Source organism: Lucilia sericata, unplaced genomic scaffold (genome assembly GCF_015586225.1).
Source record: "Lucilia sericata isolate MDLA Ls3-8-SP2 unplaced genomic scaffold, ASM1558622v1 Contig000413F_arrow, whole genome shotgun sequence".
NCBI classification, from domain to species: Eukaryota; Metazoa; Arthropoda; class Insecta; order Diptera; family Calliphoridae; genus Lucilia; species Lucilia sericata.
The window spans coordinates 20,001-41,255 of NW_023994431.1; the positions used below are offsets into that span (position 1 = coordinate 20,001).

General features: G+C 30.4%; 1 protein-coding gene across 1 annotated transcript in view; it reads left to right on the plus strand.

The window, feature by feature from the left end:
• The window catches only part of LOC119604648 (homeobox protein 5), a 42,246-nt gene that overhangs the window by 14,354 nt on the left and 6,637 nt on the right, over window positions 1-21,255 (plus strand). Inside the window, 1 exon segment of the mRNA XM_037957410.1 lies at window positions 19,012-19,077. Within this exon segment, the coding sequence (XP_037813338.1) occupies window positions 19,012-19,077 (66 nt within the window).

A 21,255-nucleotide genomic window follows, 5' to 3' on the forward strand; every position in this document is an offset into this window, starting at 1 on the left:
CCAAAAATTGTTGCTCTCGGGAAACAACATGCTCTGGCTTGTATTTATTTTTAGTCTTCTCGGTTTTGGTATCAACCTGAAAACCACAATTCTTGCATATTTTAGTTGAAACTTAAAACTTATTGTAGTTTTAATTTAGTTTTGCTGTTGTGTGTTTTTTTTATTCATTACTGGATTAAAACGGGCTTTGGGTTAGATAGGAATTTGTTTTCAAATGAAAATAAAATGTTGAAAAAAGGTATAAAGTTTTTGTTGCTTGGGAATTTTTTATTATTTATTGTATTTAGGGTAACAATGTTTTTATTTATAACTTTAAGTTTATTTTATAAACTAAGGACTAAAGTAAATATTTGTGTGGTTTTTGCGGCAGAAGCATAGTTGAGCTAAAAAGCTTTTAATAGCTAAAGTGTTTGACCAGAGATTTGAGTAAAATACATAGTTAAAATAATAATTAAATTACTATTATTTGCAGGGATGGGACAATAATAAAGTGAATTCAGCTAAATAGAGTTCAAAGTACACAGACAAGTCCATAGACTAGTGTATAGAATAGTTAATAGACTAGTATATAGGCTAGTCCACAGACTATTCCATACACCAGTTCTTGGTTTAGTATTACAATTTAATTGCCATTTAACACTCTGACGAGTGCCGTTCATTCCCCCTTCATATTATTACTTACTACACTTAACATTTTCTATACCAACCATTTACCTTGTTTATTACAAAATAAATCCCTCTTTAGTAGTGTCGTATTTCCTGAATTGTCAAAGATCTTGTAAAAAGGAAGTCGCCACACATTATCACACATTTAATGCTTCATTGAATAGAAATAAAAAATATTATATGAAATACAAAAATGTTTTTTTCGTTGTTGTTAATATACACACATTTGTTGAAATTAAAAGCCACATCATTTTAACCAAAATGTAATCTTTGATAGTAAACGGATGTTAAATACATATACACAAAAAAAAACAAATAAAACACACACAGATATAAACCATATACATGTGAGAATGACCAAATACATACAAATTAACAAAATAATAAATATTAATATAGTAGTACACATGCACACAGACACAATACATATAAATATTATAAAGTCCTGCTATAGTGGGTGTAATAGGGTTGCACTTGTGAACAAATTTCAACAACTTTTGTTCTTCAAAAAGAACGTTTTTAAAACTGGACTATAGACTAGACTATAGACTAGACTATAGACTAGACTATAGACTAGACTATAGACCTAGACTATAGACTAGACTATAGACTATAGACTAGACTATAGACTAGACTATAGACTAGACTATAGACTAGACTATAGACTAGACTATAGACTAGACTATAGGCTAGACTATAAAATAGACTATAGACTAGACTATAGACTAGACTATAGACTAGACTATGACTAGACTATAGACTAGATAGACTAGACTATAGACTAGACTATAGACTAGACTATAGACTAGACTATAAACTAGACTATAGACTAGACTATAGACTAGACTATAGACTAGACTATAGACTAGACAATAGACTAGACTATAGACTAGACTATAGACTAGACTATAGACTAGACTATAGACTAGACTATAGACTAGACTATAGACTAGACTATAGACTAGACTATAGACTAGACTATAGACTAGTCTATAGTCTAGACTATAGACTAGTCTATAGTCTAGACTATAGACTAGACTATAGACTAGACTATAGACTAGACTATAGACTATAGACTAGACTATAGACTAGACTATAGACTAGACTATAGACTAGACTATAGACTAGACTATAGACTAGACTATGGACTAGACTATAGACTAGACTATAGACTAGACTATAGACTAGACTATAGACTAGACTATAGACTAGACTATAGACTAGACTATAGACTAGACTATAGACTAGACTATAGACTAGACTATAGACTAGACTATAGACTAGACTATAGACTAGACTATAGACTAGACTATAGACTAGACTATAGACTAGACTATAGACTAGACTATAGACTAGACTATAGACTAGACTATAGACTAGACTATAGACTAGACTATAGACTAGACTATAGACTAGACTATAGACTAGACTATAGACTAGACTATAGACTAGACTATAGACTAGACTTTAGACTAGACTATAGACTAGACTATAGACTAGACTATAGACTAGACTATAGACTAGACTATAGACTAGACTATTAGACTATAGACTAGACTATAGACTAGACTATAGACTAGACTATAGACTAGACTATAGACTAGACTATAGACAAGACTATAGACTAGACTATAGACTAGACTATAGACTAGACTATAGACTAGACTATAGACTAGACTATAGACTAGACTATAGACTAGACTATAGACTAGACTATAGACTAGACTATAGACTAGACTATAGACTAGACTATAGACTAGACTGTAGACTAGACTATAGACTGGACTATAGACTAGACAATAGACTAGACTATAGACTAGACTGTAGACTAGACTATAGACTGGACTATAGACTAGACAATAGACTAGACCATAGACTGGACTATAGACTAGACAATAGACTAGACTATAGACTAGACTATAGACTAGACTATAGACTAGACTATAGACTAGACTATAGACTAGACTATAGACTAGACTATAGACTAGACTATAGACTAGACTATAGACTAGACTATAGACTAGACTATAGACTAGACTATAGACTAGACTATAGACTAGACTATAGACTAGACTATAGACTAGACTAGACTAGACTATAGACTAGACTAGACTAGACTATAGACTAGACTATAGACTAGACTATAGACTAGACTATAGACTAGACTATAGACTAGACTATAGACTAGACTATAGACTAGACTATAGACTAGACTATAGACTAGACTATAGACTAGACTATAGACTAGACTATAGACTAGACTATAGACTAGACTATAGACTAGACTATAGACTAGACTATAGACTAGACTATAGACTAGACTATAGACTAGACTATAGACTAGACTATAGACTAGACTATAGACTAGACTATAGACTAGACTATAGACTAGACTATAGACTAGACTATAGACTAGACTATAGACTAGACTATAGACTAGACTATAGACTAGACTATAGACTAGACTATAGACTAGACTATAGACTAGACTATAGACTAGACTATAGACTAGACTATAGACTAGACTATAGACTAGACTATAGACTAGACTATAGACTAGACTATAGACTAGACTATAGACTAGACTATAGACTAGACTATAGACTAGACTATAGACTAGACTATAGACTAGACTATAGACTAGACTATAGACTAGACTATAGACTAGACTATAGACTAGACTATAGACTAAACTATAGATTACGCTATAGAATAGACTATATACTAGACTATAGACTAGACTATAGACTAGACTATAGACTAGACTATAGACGAGACTATTAGGACTAGAACTATAGACTAGACTATAGACTAGACTATAGAATAGACTATAGACTAGACTAGAGACTAGACTAATAAGAATAGACTATAGACTCGACTATAGACTAGACTATAGACTAGACTATAGACTAAGACTATAGACTAGACTATAGACTAGACTATAGACTAGACTATAGACTGACTATAACGAGGACTATAGACTAGACTAGACTAGACGAGACTATAGACTAGACTATAGACGAGACTATAGACGAACTACTAGACGAGACTATAGGCTAGAGACTATAGACTAGAACTATAAGACTAGACTATAGACTAGGCTATAGGCCTACTATAGACTAGGCTATAGGCTAGACTATAAAAGAGACTAATGACTAGAACTATGAAGTTTTTAATTGGACCACCCTAATATTCACAGCTGCTTGTTGTTGCTGTTCTTCAACATCTTGTTCTTGGTTTTAGATCTTTTTGTTGTGCTTGTTGTTGCTTTTATTATTTTATTACTCGTACAAACGTAATCGATTACGTGATATGCATTAAAAACATTCAACCATACGTTGTAGAGTTATTTTATATTGTTTACATTTATTTTCACAATAAAAACAACGACGACTGGGGCCGCGTCCACTCACACAGAAATGGTGATAGCAGCCTTACAGTAATAATTATAATTGTAACGCCTCCTTTTTCCCACTCCCACACTATTCTCTATTTTGATAGAAGCACCCATATACCCCTTACTTCCACTTGTTGCTTATAATAGCTATCAACATGTTGTCTATTTGTTGAAAACAACCTGTATCTCTAGGTTTCATCTTAAACTGTTATTTGTTTATGCAAATGTATGCAATGGACTGTCAAGGCTGTAGGTTCGTGTGGTAGTTAACCAATGAACAAAATATATTGTGGTTGGATAATGGTTGTTAAGAAATGCAATAACTGAAAGGTTTTTTAAATCTAAATAGAGACGTGAATTTTATATTTGCATTCAGTATTTTCAATTTGTAATCAGATGTTATCGATAAATCGTTTTATTCGTAACATAGTTCGAACTTTGTAAACAATTAGTTTTATTTATTATCAAAGGGCTCAAAAGTCTAAAATAAGATCTTAATTCGACATTGAAGCAACAAGATTAAATTAGATTAAAGATACTAAATTTAATTCTTAAACCTAGAGGCTATTTTTAAACGATCATTATCAAAACATTTTCAATTTGATATCAAACATCTTGTTTGCTGGGTTTGCTTGTTTTGTCAATGTGTCACAAAATTTGCTATTGGTTTTATCAACATGTTTGTTTGTTTGTTTGTTTGTTTAAAATGCCGTACAATTCCGGAATTTGACTTCATACAGCCTGTAGTCGTAATAAAGATTAATTTTATGACTGAAAATTGTGTTTTGTTGACTACAATATAATTTAAATGGCTGCAGTTTGTTCTGCAAATTTACTTGAGCATAACGTTGGACTATAAATGGAACTTAAAGAACGTATTCCTTTTAATAGTGAAAACTTTAATAAAATTTGGATACAAAACCGTTATGCATACCATTTTTATAGAGGAAATTTATATATAAAAGTTCTAGGCTTTAGACTAGACTATAGACTAGACTATAGACTAGACTATAGACTAGACTATAGACTAGACTATAGACTAGACTATAGACTACTATAGACTAGACTATAGACTAGACTATAGACTAGACTATAGACTAGACTATAGACTAGACTATAGACTAGACTATAGACTAGACTATGACTAGACTATAGACTAGACTATAGACTAGACTATAGACAGACTAATAGACTAGACTATAGACTAACTATAGACTAGACTACTATAGACTAGACTATAGACTAGACTATAGACTAGACTATAGACTAGACTATAGACTAGACTATGACTAGACTATAGACTAGACTATGACTAGACTATAGACTAGACTATAGACTATAGACTAGACTATAGACTAGACTATAGACTAGACTATAGACTAGACTATAGACTAGACTATAGACTAGACTGATAGACTATAGACTAGACTATAGACTAGACTATAGACTAGAATATAGACTAGACTATAGACGGGACTATAGGACAAGACTATAGACTACTAACAAAATTTATTTAAGATTATGTTGGTGGATTCTCTCCTTCCATTAGTACTATAATAGCTAAATACTGTTTATTATAATGTCCTTTTAATGTTATGTCGACAAATATGACCATAAAAAAAGAAAACTAAATAAAATCAATATAAAACATAGAGGAAAATATTAAAGGGAATGCAAAAAGAAAACTTCAGCTACTAGCCTTAATAAAACTAAACCATAATGATGGTTAATGGCATAATAATTTGCATCCTTAATACCCAACTGAGCGACATGTTAATCGAGTGTCATTACAGGTAATAAATAAATAAAGTGAACAGGAAAAAGTTTAGTAGTTATGAGCCATATAAATATTGTATTTATACTGTCATATTGAAAATAAGAGTGGGAGAGAGATTAAGAGTAATTGGTGTAAAAGGAAAAAAGCTGGATTAAATGAGGCTTTTGGTTAGAAAAAGGATTAAAAGTTTAATGATAACTTTGCGTGTGTATTTTTGTTATTTTATTTTTTGGAAATACATATTAACAAAGTTTTATAAATTGTTTTATATGTTTTTCGCAATTAATGGTTAGTTTTTGTAAATTGCCAAAGAAAAGTTTTCTCATTAAAGAAAAGCAGAGAGCAGGATAAGCAGAGAACTTAAATAATTGGACTGCTTAGTGTCCATAAAGAGAACTGTTATATACAAAGTGGTCTATAGAGACAAAAATACACAAAAGTTTCTCAAAATAAAACTATTATTCACAACATGTTTATAGAGAAAACTGTTATACACCACAGTTTCTAAAAATAAAACTTTAACGCAAAATGTTCAATAAAGTAAACTGTTATACACAAAATTCCTGTAGAAAAAACTTTAATTTTTAAAATTTTCAATAGAAAAAATTGTTACACAAAATTTTTTTGTAAGGAAAACTGTTATACTCAACATTTTCATGGAGAAAACTGTTATACAATAACAATTTTGTAAAGGCAAACTGCTTTACACAACATTTTTAATAGAAAAAAGATTATAACCTAAATTTTCAATAAAGTAAACTGTTATAAAGAAATTTTTATGGTGAAAACATTTTTATAAATCAAACAGCTTTGAACAACATTTTAAAAGAAACATGTTAAACACTTGATTTTCAATAAACAAAACTGTTATACACTTTAATACATTAAAATTTCAATAGAAAAAACTGTTATACAAACTCATTTTTATAAAGCAAACAGCTTTACACAACATTATTATTATAAAAAACTGTTATACATAGCATTTTTGTAGAGAAAACTGTTATATACTGAATTTTCTATATGGTTAACTGTTATACACAATGTATTTTATAGAGAAAACTTTCAAATATTAAATTTTCAATAAAATTAACTGTTATACACTAACAGTTTACATTAATGTAAACATTTTTTATTGAGAAACTGTAACACACTAAATTTCCCATAAGTAAACTGTTATACACAAAAATTTCCTACAGAAAAAGTAGTATGAAAACTTGTTTCTATAAAAAGCTGTTATAAATAAAATTTTCGATAGAGAAAACTGTTATATAAAAACTTGAAACTGTTATACATAATTTTTTTATCGAGAAATAGAAATGAAAAACTGTTATAATAATTTATCCATTAAAACTTTTATAAAAATTCAAAATTTTTTATACAGATAACTGTTATATACAAAATTACATATTGTGAAAACTGTTATACTAAAAATTTTCTATAAAACGATCATACAGAAAGTTTTAGTTTTCAGCAAATTCTTTATACAAAAACTGTTATACTCAAGTTAAAGAAAAAAAAACGGTTATTTAAGTTCATTTTTCCCCTTTATTTTCAGTTCACTGAACCCATCACCCATTGTTTAAGCCTGTCTATCATCTATCTCTATAACAGTTCAGAATTTATTTCATTTACAAATTCTCTTATACCCCCCATAATATTACCAATCAACTAGTAGTATCTGTCTTCTTATCCACAATATTTAATTAATGATATTAAACATATTGATTCGATTGTAAAATCAAATGCTGCGTACGTTTTAAGTGTCTCTAACAAATAAATTATTAATTTTTGCGTGTTTGATTTTCGTTTTATTACCACAACCAATCAAACATTAAATGAAAGTGTCTAAATAACAAAAACACAGCTATAAACGAGCGAAAGTGGAAGAATAAAATTGTGCGTTTTATATGCTGAGATGTTGTCAAAAGTAATAAAAATGCCAAAATCTAATTGATCAAGAACAAAACAATAAAACCAAAGAAATAAAATAAAATTCGAATATAAAAACAACATGAATGTAGAAGATATTTAGATTGAAGATAATGGTGCTTGTTGCCAATGCCCCAAATGAATAAAAATGGCTAATGACCATAATGCTGATGATGAAGAATATGGTGCCTAAATGACTATAAGTGAAAAAAAATACACGCAACATGTATTCTTGCAATAATGTCTAGTTAACCTAACCGGCCGGCCTAAATCATTTAAGTTTTTTTTTTTTTTTTTTTTTTATGAAAACAAATTAAATTGTTTTTATTTTTTTTTCAAGTTTTTATTATACAAATGTTGTTTTCAACAATTTACTTTTAAATTAATTATTTTTTTTTCTACCATTTAATGAGAAACACCTCCAAATTACAACACCACAAATTTACACACGTTTAGCTGTTTAGTTTATGTTTTTTTCAGTGTTTTTGGCGCTTAATCGATTTTTAGAAGAAAAACAAAACAATGTTGTAAACAAATCTAAAACAATTCTTTAGAAAATTTTACGTTCGATCTTTTATGATGTTGTTTTCTTAAAAATTAGATCATGGAAATTTTATTTGTAAATAAAGACAATTTGAGACATTTTCTTGATGGTGGTGGTTGTAATGTGGGTTTTTTTAATTTCTAGGAATTTTTTATTATTACCTAATGTAACACACCCACTTTTAAATGTTTATTAATGGTAAAACTTTTTCAATGTTGAATGGAAAATTTTGTAAAATATTTTATCATTTTTGTAAAACAATAAATATTTTAAAAATTTTTGTTTTAAATTAGGAAAAATTTTTACAAAATATTTGTGTTTTCTATAGAAAACACGATTTGTCTTTGTTTTAAAGTATAGAATTTAGTTCGGTCTATATACATACATGTAGATTTGACTATAGTCTGGTCTATATTTTCGATTGCAGTCTGATATATAATCTCGAAAATCGTTTAAACTTAATAGTTTTGACTATAGACTTTAATAACTCGGTTATATAGGCTAGTCTATAGTCTAGTCTATAGTCTAGTCTATAGTCTAGTCTATAGTCCAGTCTATAGTCTAGTCTATAGTCTAGTCTATAGTCTAGTCTATAGTCTAGTCTATAGTCTAGTCTATAGTCTAGTCATAGTCTAGTATAGTATAGTCTATAGTCTAGTCTATAGTCTAGTCTATAGTCTAGTCTATAGTCTAGTCTATAGTCTAGTCTATAGTCTAGTCTATAGTCTAGTCTATAGTCTAGTCTATAGTCTAGTCTATAGTCTAGTCTATAGTCTAGTCTATAGTCTAGTCTATAGTCTAGTCTATAGTCTAGTCTATAGTCTAGTCTATAGTCTAGTCTATAGTCTAGTCTATAGTCTAGTCTATAGTCTAGTCTATAGTCTAGTCTATAGTCTAGTCTATAGTCTAGTCTATAGTCTAGTCTATAGTCTAGTCTATAGTCTAGTCTATAGTCTAGTCTATAGTCTAGTCTATAATCTAGTCTATAGTCTAGTCTATAGTCTAGTCTATAGTCTAGTCTATAGTCTAGTCTATAGTCTAGTCTATAGTCTAGTCTATAGTCTATAGTCTAGTCTATAGTCTAGTCTAGTCTATAGTCTATAGTCTAGTCTATAGTATAGTCTATAGTCTAGTCTATAGTCTAGTCTATAGTCTAGTCTATAGTCTAGTCTATAGTCTAGTCTATAGTCTAGTCTATAGTCTAGATAGTCTATAGTCTAGTCTATAGTCTAGTCTATAGTCTAGTCTATAGTCTAGTCTATAGTCTAGTCTATAGTCTAGTCTATAGTCTAGTCTATGTCTAGTCTATAGTCTAGTCTATAGTCTAGTCTATAGTCTAGTCTATAGTCTAGTCTATAGTCTAGTCTATAGTCTAGTCTATAGTCTAGTCTATAGTCTAGTCTATAGTCTAGTCTATAGTCTAGTCTATAGTCTAGTCTATAGTCTAGTCTATAGTCTAGTCTATAGTCTAGTCTATAGTCTAGTCTATAGTCTAGTCTATAGTCTAGTCTATAGTCTAGTCTATAGTCTAGTCTATAGTCTAGTCTATAGTCTAGTCTATAGTCTAGTCTATAGTCTAGTCTATAGTCTAGTCTATAGTCTAGTCTATAGTCTAGTCTATAGTCTAGTCTATAGTCTAGTCTATAGTCTAGTCTATAGCTAGTCTATAGTCTAGTCTATAGTCTAGTCTATAGTCTAGTCTATAGTCTAGTCTATAGTCTAGTCTATAGTCTAGTCTATAGTCTATGTCTAGTCTATAGTCTAGTCTATAGTCTAGTCTATAGTCTAGTCTATAGCCTAGTCTATAGCCTAGTCTATAGTCTAGTCTATAGTCTAGTCTATAGTCTAGTCTATAGTCTAGTCTATAGTCTAGTCTATAGTCTAGTCTATAGTCTAGTCTATAGTCTAGTCTATAGTCTAGTCTATAGTCTAGTCTATAGTCTAGTCTATAGTCTAGTCTATAGTCTAGTCTATAGTCTAGTCTATAGTCTAGTCTATAGTCTAGTCTATAGTTTAGTCTATAGTCTAGTCTAGTCTAGTCTATAGTCTAGTCTATAGTCTAGTCTATAGTCTAGTCTATAGTCTAGTCTATAGTCTAGTCTATAGTCTAGTCTATAGTCTAGTCTATAGTCTAGTCTATAGTCTAGTCTATAGTCTAGTCTATAGTCTAGTCTATAGTCTATAGTCTAGTCTATAGTCTAGTCTATAGTCTAGTCTATAGTCTAGTCTATAGTCTAGTCTATAGTCTAGTCTATAGTCTAGTCTATAGTCTAGTCTATAATCTAGTCTATAGTCTAGTCTATAGTCTAGTCTATAGTCTAGTCTATAGTCTAGTCTATAGTCTAGTCTATAGTCTAGTCTATAGTCTAGTCTATAGTCTAGTCTATAGTCTAGTCTATAGTCTAGTCTATAGTCTAGTCTATAGTCTAGTCTATAGTCTAGTCTATAGTCTAGTCTATAGTCTAGTCTATAGTCTAGTCTATAGTCTAGTCTATAGTCTAGTCTAATGTCTAGTCTATAGTCTAGTCTATAGTCTAGTCTATAGTCTAGTCTATAGCCTAGTCTATAGCCTAGTCTATAGTCTAGTCTATAGTCTAGTCTATAGTCTAGTCTATAGTCTAGTCTATAGTCTAGTCTATAGTCTAGTCTATAGTCTAGTCTATAGTCTAGTCTATAGTCTAGTCTATAGTCTAGTCTATAGTCTAGTCTATAGTCTAGTCTATAGTCTAGTCTATAGTCTAGTCTATAGTCTAGTCTATAGTCTAGTCTATAGTCTAGTCTATAGTCTAGTCTATAGTCTAGTCTATAGTCTAGTCTATAGTCTAGTCTATAGTCTAGTCTATAGTCTAGTCTATAGTCTAGTCTAGTCTAGTCTGGTGTATAGTCGGGTCTGTAGTCCGGTATATAGTATGGATTACAGGCTGGTCTACAGTCCGGACTATAGTCTGACCCCTAGTTTGGTCTATTATCTTGTCTATAGTATGTACTATAGTCTGACCCCTAGTTTGGTCTATTATCTTGTCTATAGTATGTACTATAGTCTGGAGTGTTATCTTGTCCATAGTATGAATTCTAGCTTCGTTTATAGTCTGGATTATAATCTGGTCTATAGTATGATCTATAGTCTGGTTTATAGTCTAGTCTATAGTCTGGACTCTTGTCTCGTTTATAGTCTGGCCGTTAGTATATATATAGTTTGTTTTACAGTTTGGACTATAGTCTGGGCTATATCCCGTATAAGAGTCTGGTGTATAGACTGGATTGTAGTCTCAATTTTTAATCTTGAGTATAATAGTTGTGTATAAAATATTCTTTGTATAACAGTATATTAAACACCATATGACTTTGCTGCGTATGAGTGTTATGTATAATGAAACTCATGCAAATAATACTCATACGTCCAAGTAAATTCATTACAGTTTCACTATATAAGAAACTAAAAGAGAGAGCCGAAAAATAATATAAAATTAAACACTTCGTAAGAGGTATTTAGAGCAGTCTTAGTATGTTAATACGTTTTAATGAAATCTAACCTATGCTTACAAAATGTAATATTTATTTAAAAACAAAAATAATACAACTCAGGAAAGAAAGCAAAACTTTATGACATTCCTACTAGATTTAGTAAGTAAGACAATACGTATAGAATACTGAACAGAGGTCGGCTTTAAGAGTACCCTGTGCTGATTTAAAATATAGATTCTCACTTGCCTTCTGTTAAGAGTTTCAGTCGCCGGTGACTTTATTTACCGCTCCCTGATATTTATAGACACACTTTGTTAACACTCGCAACTACTTTTAGCAAAAAGCAACCAATTATCGCCCACATTTCTTCAATTTCTCTTATGTACTTATACTGAGTGTTATTTACTTGTTGTTCTTACGTTGACCTGTTATACTACATCATTATTTATAATTTCATTATTTTATCTTGATTTTGTTCTTTTTTCGTTTCAATTCATTTTATTTTATTCCTTTAATTTGTTTGTTTCTGAAAGTGTGTGTCCTCAGTTCTAAGAAAAACAAAATTATACAGCAAATAAATAAAAATTATATTTTATAATTTGTTATTGTAGTTATTGTTGGTTTTAAGTTGCTTGTTTATTTGTTTTAATGGCGTCATTGAGTGTAAAATAAACTGTCGCCTGCTGTCGTCTGTCATATTTGTTGTCACGCATTTGAGGTTTTTAATTTCTTGCTTGCAAAAGAAAAAACAATGAGGAAATTCAAAAAAAAAGTGAAAATTAGGCCAGAAATCAGCAAAATAAAACTGTTTGAAAACATTTGGGATGGTGATGACAGTGACTCCTTAACATTGAATTTGAAATTAGGACAATGTTATTTTAGACATTTTTATTATGCTATAATCCTTAAGGGATAGATACGTTAATGTATTTTTCTGTTTTATGTTAAAGATAAGGCAATAGATTATTCCAGGAATAAATTATATATTAGAGCTACTTTTCAGCACATTATCTAGTGTTAATACATTAAAAATTAAAACAACATAAATAGAAAACCAAACATGAAATGGTTAAAGTTCTTGGTTTTGTGCCTGTTTCAAGACGTTAGGTCTATTTTTTTATTGAGATTAACAATAATTATGACTTAATTCAAAACACAAATTGTTTTTCTACTTCTTGGCTGCTTAATTAAAAGTTTTATTTTATGTTAATTCTTCTCAAAATCATTTAATTAACAAATAAAGAAATTATTTTAACTGCAAATTAGACGTTTTTCTTCAGCATATGTTTACTTAGACGTATGAGTAATATTTGTATGATTTTTTTCTTTCAGCAAAAAACTCATACGCAGCCGAGTCATAATACATATTACGTATTCAGTCGTTTTGCGCTTTATATTTTCATACAAACAAATTAGATTTTAAATACAAACAAATTTATGGTACAAATTAATTTGTTTGCTAATGTGTTAATTAAATAAACATTTAATAAGAAATGTTTTTTTTTTTTGTTTATTCCATTATTTTTCATAAAATTTTGTTGCTGAAAATCAAGATATTTTATTATTTAGTTATAAGAAGAAAATAAGTCGAATGGAAATTCTTTTAGGTAGCAAAGTCAAGTCTATAGTGTAATCTATAGTGTAATCTATAGTGTAGTCTATAGTCTAGTCTATAGGTCTAGTCTATAGTCTAGTCTATAGTCTAGTCTATAGTCTAGTCTATAGTCTAGTCTATAGTCTAGTCTATAGTCCTAGTCTATAGTCTAGTCTATAGTCTAGTCTATAGTCTAGTCTATAGTCTAGTCTATAGTCTAGTCTATAGTCTAGTCTATAGTCTAGTCTATAGTCTAGTCTATAGTCTAGTCTATAGTCTAGTCTATAGTCTAGTCTATAGGCTAGTCTATAGTCTAGTCTATAGTCTAGTCTATAGTCTAGTCTAATAGTCTAGTCTATTAGTCTATATTAGTCTATAGTCTAGTCTATAGTCTAGTCTATAGTCTAGTCTATAGTCTAGTCTATAGTCTAGTCCTATAGTCTAGTCTATAGTCTAGTCTATAGTCTAGTCTATAGTCTAGTCTATAGTCTAGTCCTATAGTCTAGTCTATAGTCTAGTCTATAGTCTAGTCTAAGTCCGAGTCTATAGTCTAGTCTATAGTCTAGTCTATAGTCTAGTCTATAGTCTAGTCTATAGTCTAGTCTATAGTCTAGTCTATAGTCTAGTCTATAGTCTAGTCTATAGTCTAGTCTATAGTCTAGTCTATAGTCTAGTCTATAGTCTAGTCTATAGTCTAGTCTATAGGTCTAGTCTATAGTCTAGTCTATAGTCTAGTCTATAGTCTAGTCTATAGTCTAGTCTATAGTCTAGTCTATAGTCTAGTCTATAGTCTAGTCTATAGTCTATTCTATAGTCTAGTCTATAGTCTAGTCTATAGTCTAGTCTATAGTCTAGTCTATAGTCTAGTCTATAGTCTAGTCTATAGTCTTAGTCTATAGTCTAGTCTATAGTCTAGTCTATAGTCTAGTCTATAGTCTAGTCTATAGTCTAGTCTATAGTCTAGTCTATAGTCTAGTCTATAGTCTAGTCTATAGTCTAGTCTATAGTCTAGTCTATATTCTAGTCTAGTCTATTCTAGTCTAGTCTAGTCTAGTCTAGTCTAGTCTAGTCTAGTCTAGTCTAGTCTAGTCTAGTCTAGTCTAGTCTAGTCTAGTCTAGTCTAGTCTAGTCTAGTCTAGTCTAGTCTAGTCTAGTCTAGTCTAGTCTAGTCTAGTCTAGTCTAGTCTAGTCTAGTCTAGTCTATAGTCTAGTCTAGTCTATAGTCTAGTCTAGTCTATAGTCTAGTCTAGTCTATAGTCTAGTCTATAGTCTAGTCTATAGTCTAGTCTATAGTCTTATAGTCTAGTCTATAGTCTAGTCTATAGTCTAGTCTATAGTCTAGTCTATAGTCTAGTCTATAGTCTAGTCTATAGTCTAGTCTATAGGCTAGTCTATAGTCTACTCTATAGTCTAGTCTATAGTCTAGTCTATAGTCTAGTCTATAGTCTAGTCTATAGGCTAGTCTATAGTCTAGTCTATAGTCTAGTCTATAGTCTAGTCTATAGTCTAGTCTAAAGTCTAGTCTATAGTCTAGTCTATAGTCTAGTAGATAGTCTGTAGTGTTTTGTCTATAGACCAGACAGTCTATAATCTCTATCTACATTCTATATACTAAACTATATTCTTTTTTAATTTGTAGTTCCTGTACATTTTTTCAAAGCAATTATATTTATGCAATTTTAAAAAATAACGATAATAGTTTTCTTTAAAATAATTTAAATATTTATTTAAATTTGCAAAAATACTTGTTTACTTAATTTATCTATATTTATGTTTATACCAAATCGTTAGTTTCCATATGTTGATTGCATCTTGAAAGACTTGTGTGGTTATGTGCTGTCATAATCAAAAGATGTGTAAACAAACCAATTCATTATTTTTGCTCATATGTTCAAAAATACCACAAGACTGTTGGTCGAAGTGTCTAACTTTATGTCGTATGCACTTCATTTTGTGTGCACATACACATAAGTTAGCAGTCCAGTTTGAATAGTATAAGTATTATATAGTACAGGGTTTTCCCGTAAGATAGGTTTAATATTAACTTTCACTAGTACGACACTTTTAAATACTAAAAATTTATTTTCATGATTGTTAAAGGTTTTGCTATTCCAACCTGCACTTGTTGGAAACCCCTTTAAGTGTATGGCTATTTGATTCTTTTATGTATGCGTTATTTTTCCTCAAGTTTCTATTTTGCCTTAAGATGTAGGAAGATGGCAATGTCATGGCATTTGTAGTTGTTAAACAACCGCAGAAGTTTATACACTTGTTAGAACTTCAAAACTTTGCTTCAATATTTGAAAATAATTAATTCGAATATGAGTCGATGGAAATCTAGAATTTGTCCAGTAACTGTCCATTATTGGACCATTTATAAATAGGAAGTAAAATTTTTTTTTAAGACAAACAAATTATATCTTTTAATATGTTCATTTAGTGACAAACTAAGTTTGATATTTTTTAATCATATTTTATTTTCCTTATAATTCTGTTTTAAATGCTTTTACTCTAGAACTGCTGTAAATTTGAAATTAACCTGTCGCAGTGCAGTGTCTCTGTTGTTTATGAATAGTTGTAAAACACATTCAAATTTGTTCAAACCACTGCCACCATTTACTACCACTAACCAAAGTTTAAGTTATTTATTTCCAGTGACTCGTTTGTGGTCCTATTTAAATTCATAAATAAGACCTTAGAATGGATAAAGAAAAACAAATAAAAACACATTTAACTACACAAACCAATGGATATAGAAGGAAATTATAAAAAAACTTATTATAATTTAAATGGTGGTGGTTGGTTGGTGGATAGCCTGTTATCCTTAAGATTTATGAGTATTATCAAGTTTTTTTATAACCTAGGCAACATTTGTAGCAAAATTGTGAATATTTGAACTAATCTTTAGATAAGTAACAACGAGAAATATTTAAATAAGTTCCATTGAAATTATAAAATGAACTAGAACTGAACTAGAACTGAACTGGAACTGAACTAGAACTGAACTAGAACTGAACTAGAACTGAACTAGAACTGAACTAGAACTGAACTAGAACTGAACTAGAACTGAACTAGAACTGAACTAGAACTGAACTAGAACTGAACTAGAACTGAACTAGAACTGAACTAGAACTGAACTAGAACTGAACTAGAACTGAAACAGAACTGAACTAGAACTGAACTAGAACTGAACTAGAACTGAACTAGAACTGAACTAGAACTGAACTAGAACTGAACTAGAACTGAACTAGAACTGAACTAGAACTGAACTAGAACTGAACTAGAACTGAACTAGAACTGAACTAGAACTGAACTAGAACTGAACTAGAACTGAACTAGAACTGAACTAGAACTGAACTAGAACTGAACTAGAACTGAACTAGAACTGAACTAGAACTGAACTAGAACTGAACTAGAACTGAACTAGAACTGAACTAGAACTGAACTAGAACTGAACTAGAACTGAACTAGAACTGAACTAGAACTGAACTAGAACTGAACTAGAACTGAACTGAACTGAACTAGAACTGAACTAGAACTGAACTAGAACTGAACTAACTAGAACTGAACTAGAACTGAACTAGACTGAACAAGAACTGAACTAGAACTGAACTAGAACTGAACTAGAAATGAACTAGAACTGAACTAGAACTGAACTAGAACTGAACTAGAACTGAACTACTAGAACTGAACTAGACTGAACTAGAACTGAACTAGAACTGAACTAGAACTGAACTAGAACTGAACTAGAACTGAACTAGAACTGAACTAGAACTGAACTAGAACTGAACTAGAACTGAACTAGAACTGAACTAGAACTGAACTAGAACTGAACTAGAACTGAACTAGAACTGAACTAGAACTGAACTAGAACTGAACTAGAACTGAACTAGAACTGAACTAGAGCTGAACTAGAACTGAACTAGAACTGAACTAGAACTGAACTAGAACTGAAGTAGAACTGACTAGAACTGACATAGAACTGAACTAGAACTGAACTAGAACTGAACTAGAACTGAATTAGAACTGAACTAGAACTGAACTAGAACTGAACTAGAACTGAACTAGAACTGACTAGAACTGAACTAGAACTGAACTAGAAACTGAACTAGAACTGAACTAGAACTGAACTAAACTGAACTAGAACTGAACTAGAACTGAACTAGAACTGACTAGAACTGAACTAGAACTGAACTAGAACTGAACTAGAACTGAACTAGAACCTGAACTAGAACTGAACTAGAACTGAACTAGAACTGAACTAGAACTGAACTAGAACTGAACTAGAACTGAACTAGAACTGAACTAGAACTGAACTAGAACTGAACTAGAACTGAACTAGAACTGAACTAGAACTGAACTAGAACTGAACTAGACTGAACTAGAACTGAACTAGAACTGAACTAGAACTGAACTAGAACTGAAACTAGAAACTGAACTAGAACTGAACTAGACATGAAGTAGAACTGAACTAGAACTGAAGTAGAACTGAACTAGAACTGAACTAGAACTGAACTAGAACTGAACTAGAACTGAACTAGAATAGAACTAGAACTGAACTAGATAGAAACTGAAGTAGAACTGAACTAGAACTGAAGTAGAACTGAACTAGAACTGAACTAGAACTGAACTAGAACTGAACTAGAACTGAACTAGAACTGAACTAGAACTGAACTAGACTGAACTAGAACTGAACTAGAACTGAACTAGAACTGACTAGAACTGAACTAGAACTGAACTAGATCTGAACTAGAACTGAACTAGAACTGAACTAGAACTGAACTAGAACTGAACTAGAACTGAACTAGAACTGAACTAGAACTGAACTAGAACTGAACTAGAACTGAACTAGAACTGAACTAGAACTGAACTAGAACTGAACTAGAACTGAACTAGAACTGAACTAGAACTGAACTAGAACTGAACTAGAACTGAACTAGAAGTGAACTAGAACTGAACTAGAACTGAACTAGAGCTGAACTAGAGCTGAACTAGAACTGAACTAGAACTGAACTAGAACTGAAGTAGAACTGAACTAGAGCTGAACTAGAGCTGAACTAGAACTGAACTAGAACTGAACTAGAACTGAACTAGAACTGAACTAGAACTGAACTAGAACTGAACTAGAACTGAACTAGAACTGAACTAGAACTGAACTAGAACTGAACTAGAACTGAACTAGAACTGAACTAGAACTGAACTAGAACTGAACTAGAACTGAACTAAACAAAACCTGACCCAAATGTTGATAAAAGGAAGATTGTGTGTATTTACTCCCTAATATGGAGGGTATTTTAGATTCGACTTAGTTTAATACACAAACAACATATGTACGTACATATATTGTTAAAGATAATTTCTAAAGCCAAGGAAAATCTTTAGTTGTATTTTATATTTTAAAAGGAAGAAATAACTTTGTATAAAGATAAAATTATAAAACAAAATAATTATTATTAAAGTTCATAGTATTGCAGTCAACGCTGAAAGAAATTCATCCTTAAACATTTAAAATATCTCTAATAATTTGTTTTTATCTTTAATATAATTTATTTTTTCTTCTTTCTTTTCCATGTGACATTGTGGCTGTACTTGACGTGTGTATGTGTGTTTTTTCTTTATAAACCCTCAATATCCTGCAGCGCTCAAAGTTAAATTAATGGTTAGAAGACCCCATTCACAGCTTGTTGAACAAGGCATTATACCACGTAAGTATTTTTTTATACTCTTCATTTGAATTTACTTTTATTTTGAGATTTTTATATTTCTGATTTTATTTGTTTTAATTTGAATAGACATTTTCTTTAATAAATGTCTAGTAAATGTCTTTCTTTAAAAAGTAAATAAAAATACCTTTAAAAGTAATAAAGAAGAAATGGTAATAAATTTAAATATTTTGTTAAAAGTATGCTTTAGTTTATTTATTTTTTACAGTACCTAAAAGTATGCAGTAATTTAAAAATATTTTTATTTTTTGAATAGAAACGAAGATCAATAGGTTAAGAATACAGGAATACATACTGCAAGTGACAGTTGAAAATTACTTTTCATTACATCAAAGAAATTAATTAAAAAATACTAAATTTAGTATAAGTGCTTACTTTACAGCACTTTAGAAGTGGTATTTATTAAAAAGTTCAATGGAAATATAAATATTAGCCAATTGACACAAAGAATGAATGAATATTTTTTATAAACCTTTTATAAATTTTATTTTTAAATATTTACATAAATAGCTAGTTATTCAATAAAATTCATAAAATGTTCACTTTGTTTTTCATATTTAAAAAATTTACATAAATTCTCATAAAATCTATCAGAAACTTTTTAGGGTTAAATGTCCAATACATATAAAACATTTCGTTGACAATCATATTTATACAAGTCTTGAAATTTATGCAAAATATAAGCGGTTAGAGTGAGAAAATTAAAATCACAAAAGAACTCAAAAAAGCTAAATACGGGTATTAAATTATTTTCCAAAGAAAAGTGCTCTCATGCAAATAAAAATTATTTAAATAAAGTTTTTTAGAAAAATATAACAACGAATGCAAAAGAAATTGAAAGTAATCTACAAGAAAAACATTCTTTTTGGTTCAAACACGTTTACACCAAATAAAATTTCATTTCCAAACAATATTGATGAAATATATTTGGAAAAGTTTTCGGTGGTGGGTTGAATATTGAGCGAAACAATAAAAATGAATAAAAGCAAAAAAAAAATGTTTGTTGAACAACATTTGTTTGTACTACTATATATTTACGAATTGACAAAATTATTCGCTAAAAGCACATTGTCTTTTATTTTAGCATACTTTGGGGGATTTTTATTTTGTTGAAGTAAAGCATACTTTAAGAAGTTTTATTTCGATCTTTCTGTTTTATGTTGTAGTAGTTAACAGTGGGTCAACAGTAAAACAAAACGCAAATCCTCAAGGTTTAAATGTATGTATAAGAAAGTAGTATAAATTTAAGAACTCAACTAGAAAAGAACTAGAACAGAACTAGAACAGAACTAGAACAGAATTAGAACAGAACTAGAACAGAACAGAATTAGAACAGAACTAAACTAGAACTGAACTAGAACTGAACTAGAACTGAACTAGAACTGAACTAGAACTGAACTAGAACTGAACTAGAACTGAACTAGAACTGAACTAGAAGTGAACTAGAATTGAACTAGAACTGAACTAGAAACTGAACTAGAACTGAACTAGAACTGAACTAGAACTGAACTAGAACTGAACTAGAACTGAACTAGAACTGAACTAGAACTGAACTAGAACTGAACTAGAACTGAACTAGAACTGAACTAGAACTGAACTAGAACTGAACTAGAACTGAACTAGAACTGAACTAAAACTGAACTAGAACTGAACTAGAACTGAACTAGAACTGAACTAGAACTGAACTAGAACTGAACTAGAACTGAACTAGAACTGAACTAGAACTGAACTAGAACTGAACTAGAACTGAACTAGAACTGAACTAGAACTGAACTAGAACTGAACTAGAACTGAACTAGAACTGAACTAGAACTGAACTAGAACTGAACTAGAACTGAACTAGAACTGAACTAGAACTGAACTAGAACTGAACTAGAACTGAACTAGAACTGAACTAGAACTGAACTAGAACTGAACTAGAACTGAACTAGAACTGAACTAGAACTGAACTAGAACTGAACTAGAACTGAACTAGAACTGAACTAGAACTGAACTAGAACTGAACTAGAACTGAACTAGAACTGAACTAGAACTGAACTAGAACTGAACTAGAACTGAACTAGAACTGAACTAGAACTGAACTAGAACTGAACTAGAACTGAACTAGAACTGAACTAGAACTGAACTAGAACTGAACTAGAACTGAACTAGAACTGAACT